General features: G+C 37.9%; 1 protein-coding gene across 1 annotated transcript in view; it reads right to left on the reverse strand.

Moving 5' to 3' along the window:
- The window catches only part of SERINC5 (serine incorporator 5), a 91943-nt gene that overhangs the window by 22583 nt on the left and 55856 nt on the right, over positions 1-13504 (reverse strand). Inside the window, exons 3-5 of the mRNA XM_006913182.3 lie at positions 5746-5924; positions 5172-5254; positions 3626-3719 (exon numbers count right to left, since the gene is read on the reverse strand). Of these exons, the coding sequence (XP_006913244.1) occupies positions 3626-3719; positions 5172-5254; positions 5746-5924 (356 nt within the window). The remainder of the gene's footprint in view (positions 1-3625; positions 3720-5171; positions 5255-5745; positions 5925-13504) is intronic.

Genomic DNA, 13504 nt, shown 5'->3' on the forward strand with positions numbered 1-13504 from the left:
ATCTCTTTCCCATTAAATAAACACAGCATGGCCCCGCACTTTCTTCACCTCCCTCACACCTTTTTTTGCCCTGCTCTCCGATTCTCATATCCTTTCTTTTTCTCTAGAGCACTCTTCACCATTGAACCTACTACCTATTTGCTTGGTCAATCAAGTTGATTATCTCTCCCCTCTACCCCCAGGAGAATGTTAAGCTCCACAGAGCAAGACATGCTTATGGTCACTGCAGTTCTACTGTGGAGGGGCTGGCAAATAAAAGGTGCTTAATGAATGCTGGTACAAAGACTGTCAACTGCTAAAAAATAACATTATGCAGCAATGAGTAGAGTTGCTGCTATTCCTACTGCTCCAGATTCAGCTGGTCCTCCTGATGACATCTTGTTTTTACAAACATCCCAAATAAGTGCAATGACTTATCTGCACAGTCTTAATGCCTGCCACACCGTTAATAATCCAAAAATTGTGAATAAATGTGAAATGAAAAGCACTTGGAGATTAGAAAAGGACCAGGAAACAAAGCAAAATGCACAGACACAGCAGCAAACAGGTACCAAGTTGAAAGAGTTGGCTGGAGTGAGGGTTGGGAGTAAACCAAACCCAAAAACAACATGAATTAAAAATCTAGAAAGTGAGTCTTCATTAGAAATACCTGAATATACTATATACTTTTTAATTCAGTTTTGATACAGAATTGACACTTCAAATTACAAAATTTGAGCAAGAAAGTGTTAAAAATAAGATCTCAAATGGTGTACTTATGCTTAGACACCAAACCAAGACAACTTAATTACAATTTCAGCTATCCCAGAAGTGGAATCTTAAACTGGTCAGTCAGGAATCACCTGATCAGCACTAGTTAGGTAATCTTCCTAACTAGTAAATGGTAGACCCCTGCCATCCCCTAAAGGAAAGTAACCTTGCAATAACCAACCCATTTTTTTGCTGAGTGTAACTTTCTTGTTCCCACTTCTGCCTATAAAAGTCTTTCACTTTGTACAGCGCCTGAAAGCTCCTTTCTAACTGCTACATTGGATGCTGCCCGATTCAAATTGATTTTTGCTCAAATAAACTCTTAAATTTTTTAATAAGCCTTAGTTTCTTTTAACAAAAAAAATACACATTAAATATCTAGTCCAAACACATCGTTTTATAGCTAAGAAAACTGAAGTAGAGAGGCCAGATGATAAGCCTAAAGTGAAATAACAAGCTATAGAGTAAGAGACATAAAAATCTACCAGAGGGTAGGGGGTGGGGGAGGAAGGGAAAGGTAGATGGGGTAAAGGGGGTCAAATATACGGTAGCTGAAGGAAACCGAACTTTGGGTGGTAAACACACAATAGAATATACAGATGTCAAATTATAATGTACATCTGAAAATTATATAATTGTATTATCCAATGTTACCCCAATGAACTTAATTTAAAAAGGAAAAAAAATCTGCAATCTTCTGGTTTTCAGGCCCATGGCCTTTCTATCCTACTGCCTTTGGGATCTTCTTCTCAAGACTTTACAAAATGAGAAAAAAAGAAGGGAAGGGAGGAAAAAAGGCACTTTGATTGTTCCATGAAGAGTGATATGAATATGATATTTTCTAGACTAACCTTGTAAGCAAGAGCCTCTGTTTAAAAACACAGAAAAACTCTAAATTAGATGAATTTTCATGAAAAATAACATTATTAGTGAGTGTCCTAGCTTAACCTAATTTTAGGCAAACCAACCAACTCTGACTCTGTTGACAAAAGGGGTTTTGTTGGGATATTGGCCTCAAAGCCGGGACAACAGCAGGACAACAGCAGCGGCATTTGTTGCAAAGCTCTTAAGCCATTCTTATTGAGTGGTTTCTAGAAAGTTTTTAAAGCAACCAACTCTTCCAAAATGCCTGTTAAAAGTTAGCATCAACAGTTAGTCCCAGAAAATGGCTTTATAATCAATCAAAATATTGAAGTCAGACTTAAGAAGCACAAGTATTCTCAAGAGAACATACTATTTAATGGGCATATCAGGCATTCAGTATCAAAGATATTATAATTTTACCATGACATCTCCTATTTGAAGTATATCTGTGAAAATTTTAGGAAAAAATTTAGGATGACATATTTAGTCTAATAAAAAATTAAGAGTGAAAGTACATTATGAAATATGGAGAGTGATATGTAATCAATTAAAATGCATTTCTAACTTATTGTGCGTATTTCTTCTGTACAACTGAAAAAACAGGGTCACATTAAACAATAGTCACCCCTTTGACTTATCTTTAGGAAAACTTTGCTGCCTCAAAATAAGATCTAGTGGAGACTCCAAACATAAATTATTAGGTTTCAGCGATGACTCAAAAAGCAGAACAGCATGTACTAACTTATATAAGACACAGCTCAGATCTAGAAATCTGTATTATTGTAGTGATCAAGACTTGAAAAAATACCAAAACATATATGTAGTGCTACTTGTATGACTGTTCAATGTGCTACATAAACTTTTAAAAAATTGGCATTAAGCATTTGGGTTATTACTCCAAAATTTACCCAATAATAAAATGAGTAACACTATCTCTTTACTCATGTATCTCATGATTTGATCTTTAAAAAAAAAACAAAACCAAAATAAACAGCAACCACTACTACTGAGCTGAGGAATATATCAGAATGAAAAGTGGTTTTAGAAAATTTGGACAGTACATTTTGTGTGTCCAAAATGAAACAATGAAATTCACATTCATATAGGATTTTCTAATATTTTCCAAAAAATATATATATGTAAAAAAACATGATGCCTACAAAATCTACAAAATAACAAAAGCCTTACTGGGTACAACAAGCAGTAATTTTCATTCATATTCTATAAGTAAGACAGAAAGCAGCTAAGTGCTTTGTCGAGGTCACAAAAAGAGTGAACTTGGCCTTGGCACTCAAGGGCCTGGACCCTTGTCTGGCTATCATTTCCTCAGCGTGGCTCGGTAAGATTAAAAACTAGCTATTAATAGTCTGACATTTCCCACTTACCCCGGGATATGAATTCTATTTTCAAGGTACTGAGAAAGAGTCTGTTTCTAAAATGCAAGATGGTTTTCTAAGGAGGCACAACAGACCTTCCTAATGAAGAGGTCCTTCCATCCTTACGCAGTTGAGAACAACAAAAAATTTTTTTTAAGGAAAGAAATATTCCATTGCATATTCTTTGCAAAAAATGAACCTCCAGCTCCAAAGTACTTTTTTTTTTTTAACCTCCTAAAGATGGGAGCCTGAGATAAAGCCTGTCCAAGCTTTCTTTTAGCCAACAACACAACCAGAGAGCTGGGGCCAATGATGGAGTTGAGGGTGGCTAAGTCACACCATTGGTTGAGTTAAGAGCACAATTGAGAGAGTACGGGGGAAAAGAGTGGCAAAAAGTAAAAAGAAATGAAGTGGAAGTGGAAAGGACAGAAAAATAGTATGAGAGAGAAAAGTAAATGAAGAGTTATAAAGAGCTGCAGAGAAGGGATAATGCTAGCAAACACTGTTCTTGTTGTAAGCAGGCTGCTGGTCCTGCCAGACAACTCAGAGGCGAGCCTTTATCAACACTGTACTGCAGGCAGTGTCTCTGAGTCGATGAATGAGTTCACTTGGAAGCTTTCCATAAAGGCACACACCAATTCTTGTTCCATTTATGTGCAAAGTCCACGAGCAGGAAGAGCTGGATGCCTATAAAGATGAAGGCTCCAATGGCTCCCACATAGCGCCAGGCTGCAAAAGAAGAGCGCCCAAAAGGAGATGACATAATTGTTCCAAGTGTCAGCTCAAAAGAGAGTAATGACTACAATCCATTTTTACTGCATGCTCACTGTACCTGTGACACATTTAATGCCCACACAGTCATATAAGGTTGATACTGCTGTCATACCCACTTTATAGGTGAGAAAAACTGAGTCTATGTAAGCTGACAAGGGCCCACAGCCAGGAAAGGGTGTAACTGGAATGTGAACACAGGCAGTCAGTCTGGATCTGAAGCATCCAAGCTTAGCCTGCATGCTATAACTGGCAGATATTCTAACAGATGCAGGAATTCATAAAGTCAACATGACCCACAATTTAAAAGTAAAACCACACAATGCCAAAAAATCAAGGGGTCTAATTTTATCGGATAGGGAGCCATCAGTGTCTAGTGAGGAAATGAAGTTCAGACTTAGGGGCCGAGGATTCAGATTCTACTTCTGGCTCCGTCACAAAGACTCTAACCTTGGATGAGCCATGTCACATCCCCGGGTTATAGCCTGTCTATAAAAATGACTGAACTAGACTTAAAGGACTGCCTGGTCTTTTTCCATTCTGAAGATATTATTCTAATACATAAAAGTACATCTATGGGCAAGACAAAACCACTTAACAGCATTTTAGGTAAAAACAAGACCTGGATATACTTTCATTAAGGAGTAAATAAAACTAGTATGGACCCTGATGTGTGACTGTTTGAGGGTCTATGGCTAGTCCTTATGGACTGACACAGTGTGAATATTTTTACTGTCTTAACTAGGAAAGTGAATTCATTTGAGTTAAACAATGTTTTGAACCACTGAAATTCAGACTATTTTTCCTCCCTGTTTCAGCTATGATGAAAAGCTTCATATTAAATTAATTTTGGTAGGTTCAATCAATAAGGAATATAATTCAATGTTACAGTTTCATGTAAGGCAAGTTTAGAAATAGACTGGAGGATGCTTTTCTTATCCCATTACAGCTGCGGCTGTAATGTAAAGTGGCGAAGAAGCTCTGCGTTCTGTGTTCCGAATTTTCTGTGCAGTACTTAGGAGAAAGAACAGGGTCTCCAGGACCTCTTCAAACATGGCTAGTGGTGTCAGGCTGACATGCTAAACTGATTTTCAAATAAATTTTAAATGCCTCATTTTCCCTTCAGGCCAATAACCTTAAAATTATCATTTCGATTCTTCAGCTTGCAGAAAAACGAAAGGTCCTCCCACACCCAGCCAAGAAGAGAGGGAGAGGGGGAAAGATTAAAGAGATGGGAGAAGGAGGAGGACAGGGAGTTAGGAGAGTGGATGAAGTATGGGCAGGTTAGAAATTTTTTTTTAAGCCACAGTAATTAATAATATCAAAAGCACCCTGGACTACTCTTTTAAACAATTTTACTAAATGGGTAAAAACAAAATAAAATAGGTACCCCAAATACCCCATTAGTACCATTCAGAAAGGTCTCCTGATCTGGGATGAAGAAAGCTCCTGAGCACATGGCCCCCAACAAGAGAAGCTTGAAAAACCAAAATCTGGGAAAAAAAAAAAAAAAGAGGAAATGTATTTAAATGATATTCAAAGAAGGACAAAAGACCTCTTAGAACGTAAGCATGTCGATCCATGATTCTGCCTTTGGTACTATTCTCTCCAAATCGAGGGGAAGTAATTAAGTGACTGGAAACTGCCTTTTCCCATAGTTAGAAAGACTCAGCATGGCCTCTGATTGTACAAAACACCATTTTGTTGCAGGGGTGGAAACGACCTGGGGAAAGGTCATGGTACAAGAAATTAACTCTTGTCTTTGCCGCATTTCTCATTATGGTACCAGTGTTGCAAATAGGATTCTAGTTCTTAGGTCACTGCGTGGTGACAGGTCTAAACTCCTCCTTCCCTAAAGAAAAATCAGTGTCAATTTCAACTAGAGGAAGATCAGTGAGGGGGTCTGATGAGTAGAAGTGGTCCTAGAACACTGTTCTGAACACAAGAAAAGGGGAAACTACCCCCACAAAGACTGAAGGCTTACCCATTGTGAATATAGGCTCTGCAACTCTTGCTGTTGTTGATATTGATGGTCAGGAGGCAAAAGATTGAGAAGAAACAAGCCATTCCAAAACAGACTCTATACACCGCAGAATACCCCACCAGCTTCTCACAGGTATCACCAGCTTTAATGCCTTTACAAATGTCTTCAAAAAAAGGAATCTGGGGAGAAAGAGAAAAAAGTCATCTGTTAAAACTGAGTAAAGAGGAGCGGTGAATTCCTCCTTCAGCTTCCAAGTCAAAACCCAATGTGGAAGGAAGTGCACCCTGTGTGCAGAGGAATAAATTGAGAAGAAAGGCCCTCTTCTGAAGGTTTTTCTTAATTTTCTCTGAATCTTTTTATTTTTTTAAATATAATTCTCATTACATACCACTCCGCCTTTATTTACCCCAAATGAATTCTGAAATCCAGCATCAGAATTTGTTTAAATCACACTTTTAATACATGGATATTTTTTTCTTGAAATGCATAAATATATAGAATAAAAAATGAGACTTCCTTCATTCTCACCCCAAAATGCCACTGCCTTCTCCTCATGAGAGTTAACAATTTTGTATTTTTATTAGTTAACATACATAAATGTGTGTGTGTGTACATACATATACATTCCCATATTCATATACAACACACGCACATATACTTGTATGGTACCATGTACATCATATATATGTGTGTGTGTATATGTATATGTATATACACAAAAACAGCTTTATTAAGTAAAAGAGTATATGTATTGTTCTGTAATGTGGTTTTTTCTCCAGTTAATAAGCTGTGGAGATCTTTCTCTATTAATACGTAAAATCTCATCCACTCTTTTTAACCGCTATATAATATTTTATAGTAAAACCAGATTAAAACTGATAAGCATTTCCACATTGATCTTGTTGGAGAAGGTTTTTGTTTCGTGTACTTGGTTTTTTTGCCCTTACGAACACTGATTCAATAAACACTGTTGTGCATGCCTCATTGCACATGTGCCATTATTTATATAGGACAGACTCCTGACCTAGAAATGAAATTAGTGGGTCAAGTAGTACTTACATTTTAAAATTTCAAGATTTAGTCAAAGCACACTTTCAAAGGCTGTCCCCATTTATATTCTACCAGTAATAGCTGAGACTGCTCATGCTCCCAACCTGAATACCCAATTTAAAGATTTAAAAAAAAAAACAAACTATTTTGTTTCAATCCCTCTTCTTCATTACTAGTAAAATTAACTTCTTTTCTTAAATTTATGGCCATCTGTATTTTTATTTGCAAATTGGCGGTTGTTTTTTCTTGATCCGCTGGAGCTCTTTATTTATGGGTCTTAATCTTCTGATAAATGTTGACAATGGTTTATCCTAGTCCAATCAGAAAGTTTCAGTGTAAAACCTATTTACTTTGCCAGAATAATTAAAAACTTATAAAATCAGAACAGGCAGTACATTTCTATCAATGTAATAAAATAAGGATTTTAGTCAGTGATTTTTTAAAAACCTTGATTCTTATTTACGTTAAAGCTGAACACTTTCCAGAACAGAAAATAAGTTGAAAATCACATTATAGCTGTTATTCATAAGACAAAAAATGTCACAGAAGAAAAAAATTATACAAAGCTAGAGGTAAAACTGAAATGATAATTTAATTTCTTCTCCAAGAGTAATCTTGAAGAAATACTAATAACTGAAGCAATAAAGATTTCCATAAACAAAAAGAAGATTAAATTTAATTGAAGTTCATCTTCCTGAATGCTGATTCCCTCCCCTCAGAAAAGGCCTGCTGCAGTCATTACTATACTCGAATCTCAAACATGTTTTTCCAAAACAACTTTTTCAAAATTATTGCCTCTGGCAAAAATGCATTGTTACAGAGACTCTATTAGTATAGCTCCATTTTCATAAACATATGAAAGATCTCACAAAGAAACGTCAAACATTTCATAGTCAAAAAATTCTTGCAACTGCAATTTTTTTTTAGATCAGGGCAAGATATAAATAAATAGAGACATTACTATATTTTTGACCAGGTTAAAAAACAAAGTAACACATGTAGGGTTGCCTAACAAAACATAGAATGTCTAGTTAAATTTGAATTTTAGGTAAACGGTGACTAACTTTTTAGTATAAATATGTCATACTTGACTAAATATTGCATGGAACATACTTAAACTAAAAAAAAAAAAAAAGTATTCCTTGGCAAGAGACAAAGCTCAAAAGAAGGCAGGGTCTTGTTGGGAAAGGCCAGGTATATGCCATGCTAAGAAGTCTAGCCCTGTAGGCAAGGGCAAACAACTAAGCTAGAATGCCTTTGGCTGCAAAAGGGACAGGTTTGGGGGTCGGGGGGATGTATAGTTAGATGGCTGCTGGTTTAATAGTCCAGGTAATGGATGAAGAAGATAAACTAGTGGCAGAAAAACTAGAAATTTTGTGCGTAGAAGTCATAGTTGGTAGGGCTGTATGGATGATAAGAATGAAGTGAAGGATGGAGGAAGGGTTCTCTTCTGCTTTTTTTTTTTTTTTTTAACACGTGGAGGGGGGTAGGTTTGGCAGAGGGCAAAGAGTGGAACTAGAAGAACAGATCAGGAGTTTGTTTTTAACAAGCAGATTTGGAGGCATCCTGAGTCATCCCAAAGAGGATGTCTGGCCTGGAAATTGCTTCAGAACTGCAATTAGGACTAGACACAAAGATACACAAAGTAACCCGAAGCAGGTATTGAGAGAAGTCAGCAAATGCTTTCTGAAGAAGTTTGAATTTTTAGCTGTGTTTTACCATGAGTTAGCAAACTCACAGGGTTAAAATTTTCAGATACTAAATAGAAGACTCCACACAAAGTCAATGTTTCAGAGCCTTTAGCTGAAAACAAAAGCTACACTCATATGAATGGTGCCAGGAGGTAATCTCGCTTTAAATCTGTAAAAGCTATATTCAGGCTCCTCTCTCCCTCCCACCCCAAACTCACTTCTCTCCTCTCCTTCTAAAGTCCACTGTGAGGAGAATGCTAACGCCAGTAGGCCTCAGCAACTACCCCATCATCCTCTACAAATGTCCTCCCCTGTTGACTCCCAGAGGCCCTGAGGCTCATCAAAAGGTGTGTATGTGGCATGGAATATTTCATCCAAAATAAAAATAGGCAAACAACCCCGCTCCAAATTCTAAGAACTGCTTTATGCTCTGTGGGTGACTTAGTCATTTATCCTTCAGTAAGTAGTGAATATTTTTAGGCAACCTCAAGTTTAACAAGTTTGAAGAATTTAGCAAGAAGAATTTCTTCTGATTAAATATTTGCTGTTCCAAGCTCCATCCAAATATTGGAAAAAGAAAACATAAATCACACACAGATTCCACACTGTGTGGTGCAGGGGATGGACCTGCTAGGGTGTTGCCTCTCAAATCTGGTCCTGGGCATCCAAGGACTCTACATCTGTGTTGGTTCATTGACCTAAGGGCAAGGGGTTTCCTCCCAACCCTCAAGGCAACCAAACTCAAAGTCTCAAATTATCAGTGAGAATAAGCAGCTCACTTCCAACCCTAACTCCTACCACTAACTTGGGCAAATTACATACCTTCCCTGAGTTTCAATGTCTCTATGTGTACAATGAAATAATACTGCTGCCTACCTTGTAAAGTTGTGCTGAAAATTAAATCAGCTAATCCTTGTAAAGTACTACTGGCCATAGTTCCTAATCCACAGTAGCCATTAAGTAAATTTCCTTAATTCTAAAGTACTATCTTTTTTATTAAAAAAGCTTCTGAGGGAGGAAGTCAGGCACATTACATGAACCCCTGACGAGATGATGCATTCTGATTTAAACATGGGAGAAACGAGCATCTTAAAACTCTGTAAATACTCTGTTCACTTTACCAAAGGATATGTATTGAAAAATATAGGGTATCTTTTTCCTTTTCATAAGATGAATCCTTCCCTGGCACATTAATATAAGAACTGAGTTCCAAAAACACAGTATTCACTTATTTGTCTTTCAAAGACCTAATCACCACCCAAAAGAAAATATATCTGAACTCCCAAATCATGAAAGAAATGTTCAAAACATCAATACCAGTGTTAAGCTCAAAAGGATGGGAACCAGAAGAAAATCCACATAGAAGAGATGCTAGCTATGCCCAAACAACCTCCATAGCAGGCAAATAATTACACAGAAACAATAGAAGAACTATAGAAAGTTCTATGGGTCTAATCCTGGGCCAGAAGCCCAGGTGCTACAAACTCAGAAATAAAGTATAGACTTTTGGAATGGTTCTTACAGAAAAGGAAAAGAGGAAGATGAGAGTCATGTTCCTATAATATCGAAATCTTATTTGGGAAAGATGAGGAAATGGTATATTAACAAAGTTAATGATTCTTACATTTCATTTTATCAGACTTCCTAGGGCATTGGGTGAATGAGATGCAAAGAAAGCTTTGGGCAGCTCAGCATGAGTCATAGCATGAAAACTAGAAGAACTAGATCTTCGAGTTCTGTTTAATATCTCTGAAGTGAAAATAAATTTCAAAATCAAGAGCCTTCCTTACTCTGCCTCTCCTCTCTCTGATATTCCATGTGTCCTCAAACTTTCTAAGACAATTCATTTTTCTCTGTGGAGTAATTCCAGGATCCACGACAACAATGTCTGTCTGTTATCTACCGATGGACAGAAGCTATGAAATGGGGAATGCTAAAATCTGCTTCCATCCTCCCACAGACAGCCTCTGTGCAACTAAGGCTCATTTCTCAGTAAGTTATTATCTTTGAGGCCCTTCGTGGAATGTGAGGACTATTTAAAAAACAGAAACAACTACCAGTACTTGCTTCTCTTTTGTTTAGGTTTCTAAACATTTTTACAAGAAAAGTTTACATCTGTCATTATTAAAAGCCACAAGAAGAACTAAAATTCCTGAGACTGGTTTTATTTGATCCTGCCACCTCTAAAATCAGGAACTTAATGCCCCAATTAACAACTCTTCAGAATCTCAAAAGCATGCTCACAGCTCCTTCACCACAAGGATTTCATTGGAATCAAACAGGCACAAATATTATTAGACAGTCAGAAATCAACTCTAATCAAACTGTAAACATTATGATAGAATGAAAGGCTCTTGCACAGAAGGGGAACAGGGATCAGCTGACGTCAATCTCCATTTAGAGAATTAGGTAATATCGAAGGTGCAATGTACAAACAAAAACCATACCAATGACTGATCTTCAAGGAGATACGAGAGTTAATTTCATCGAAAACTTATGGAACTCTTCAATGAAGCAACAGCAGTGGAGATTGGGAGCCATGGAATAGATAGATTCAGTTTGCTGATTTGATGTGGCCTATACATAAAGGCAGAGGAGTCTGGGGTTTGCAACCCTGATGTCTAGCTTGGCAGCTGACCCAATGGCAGACCAGTGGTGTCACGAGAATCAAGGGAGAAGAGCAGTTTCAGGGTGGAGGTGCCTGTATCAAAGGGAAGTATGAACAGATGGTTAAGCAAGCGTGTGGTACTCCAGAGAGATGGGACTAGAAGTAAAAATTCGGTATTGACCAGCAGAGAACACAAAGAGGGCATTCAATGAGAGTAAATAAACTCATCTGGAGAGGAAGGAATGCAAGGGGAGAAGAGAGAGGGAGTCAGGGGTGAGCACAGCACAGAACCCTGTGGAATGTTAACATTCCAAGAATGGGAAGAATAAAAAGAACCCAAAGAAGAAACTGAAAAAGTACACAACCAGAATGAGGTTGAAAGAGAAGAGTGTGGTCCGCAGTGTCAAATACTGCCAATGTAATGAGGACTGAGAAGTAACACTGGATTTGACAGCAGGGAGTCATTTTGGACATTGATCAGAGTATTCTCTAGAGCCGGGAAGAAAGCTAGACTGCAGATGGCTGATGACATGGTCAGAGGATTTGGGGTATGGGTCAGGAAGTGACCTTCTGGGTCAGGAAGTGGGTCTTTTATCTATGCTTTCCAGAAATCTAACTAGGAAGGTAAGGGTCCAAGGACCATTCCTAAATTTTATTTATTTGCAATTACATAAGCAATACATAATTATATTCTTGTTGCCAAAGAAAATGTAAATTACAATAAAGATACAGAAAACAGAATCCTCTCGACCATTACTAGCCCAACCCTAACTTGACTGCTTCTCAGAGGTAAACACTGTTGCGGTTGCATGAATATCCTTCTAGACCCTTAGCTGTTATTCTACACTATGTCTTGCAGACTGTTGCCTATTCAACACATAAATCTATTTGCATCCTTTTTGAACTACTACATAGAATCCCACAGTCTGAGCCAATCACTGTTTAGTTTCTGTTACCCAACTGGCAGACCTTTAAGTTGTTTCTGATTTTTCCACTATTATAAATAATGCACATTGGGTTTTGTCCGTATCGTGTGTCTCTCTGTGCACACGGAAAGTGTAGGAGGCCATGACAAGTCTCCAAAGAAGGTGCCACCCTGGCATGTAGATTATTTAGGATTGAAAACAATCAAAGTCCAACAAACTCAAAAGAGATTTTGGTTTTTTTTTTAACTTTCCCTTTACCTGCCTAAAGGAATTCAGGTAGAAAAACCTGCTTAAAGGAAGGGAGCTAGCTGTTCATCTTAGCATATAAATTAGGTGTGGTAGACAGAGAGGATCCAAACAAGTCAGTTAGATTCCCCTCTGTGTCTATTGTTTCTAGGTGGCCCCTGGCAAGGCAAGAATTTGTTTACCAAATGTTTGCTGTATCCATAAAACTGCTCTACTTTATAGATATTTCAAGCACTTTCATGGTTAATTTTAACTATTTCTACCTTAAGTGGGACATGGGAATCTAATATCCCACTCCCCAAAGGATTGGCCTCTACCTATAATCTCATGATTCTGAGAGGCCCTAGTTACTTGTTCCCCAATCCTAGTACCGAGGACCAGGAAATGTCAGACATTTAAGTTTCTGGCTCAGCATCTTTCCCATTTTACCAACTACTGGACCTGGATTTGGAGAGTCCCCAAAACAGGAAGAGAATAAGGGTACACACATACTCATTTCTTCATCCCCACTTCTTCCCAACCACCAAAATGCTTGATTTGGCTACATAAAAAAGAATATTAATTATCTTTACCTGTGAATGATTTACCACATATTTCAAAAGGCCATACAGAATAAGACATATATATTGTCAAACATGTCACGCTAAATTTATTGTTACATTATTCTTGCGTAATCGACCCACTATGTGGTTCACACAGCATGGTCACAGCTACTTAAGCAAGTGCTCTGGTAACCTCAGCACAAAGTTTGGGCCACTTGAATTCCTCTTCAGAGAGAAGGGGAGAATTCAACTGCATATGACATGCAGAGAGCCACGGGTCTAACACAGGAGTCAGCAAATGACAGCCTGTAGGTCAAATCTAGCTAGCTCCTGTTTATGTGAATAAAGTTTTATTGGAACACAGCCACGCTCATTTGCTGGCACATTGTTTTGTCTGCTTTTACTCTATAACGACAGAGTTGAGTAGTTGCTAGAGACCACATGGCCCTCAAAGCCAAAAATGTTTTCTAGCTGGCTCTTTACAGGGAAAGTTCACCCACCCCTGGATCACCAGGAGGAATAGCTCCGAAGTTGTGAGGAACTGCTCAAGTATAAATTAACATCTCAAAGGCAAAGGACAACTGGTGATAACTTATTTTTGTAAATCAAAAGCCAAAGGAGCAGCAGAGAGCACTGCAGCTCATTCTGACTGACATCTGAGTGTCCCAGTGCTCTGTCCTGCCTTCTCACCTCCAC

Source organism: Pteropus alecto, unplaced genomic scaffold (assembly GCF_000325575.1).
Source record: "Pteropus alecto unplaced genomic scaffold, ASM32557v1 scaffold20, whole genome shotgun sequence".
NCBI classification, from domain to species: Eukaryota; Metazoa; Chordata; class Mammalia; order Chiroptera; family Pteropodidae; genus Pteropus; species Pteropus alecto.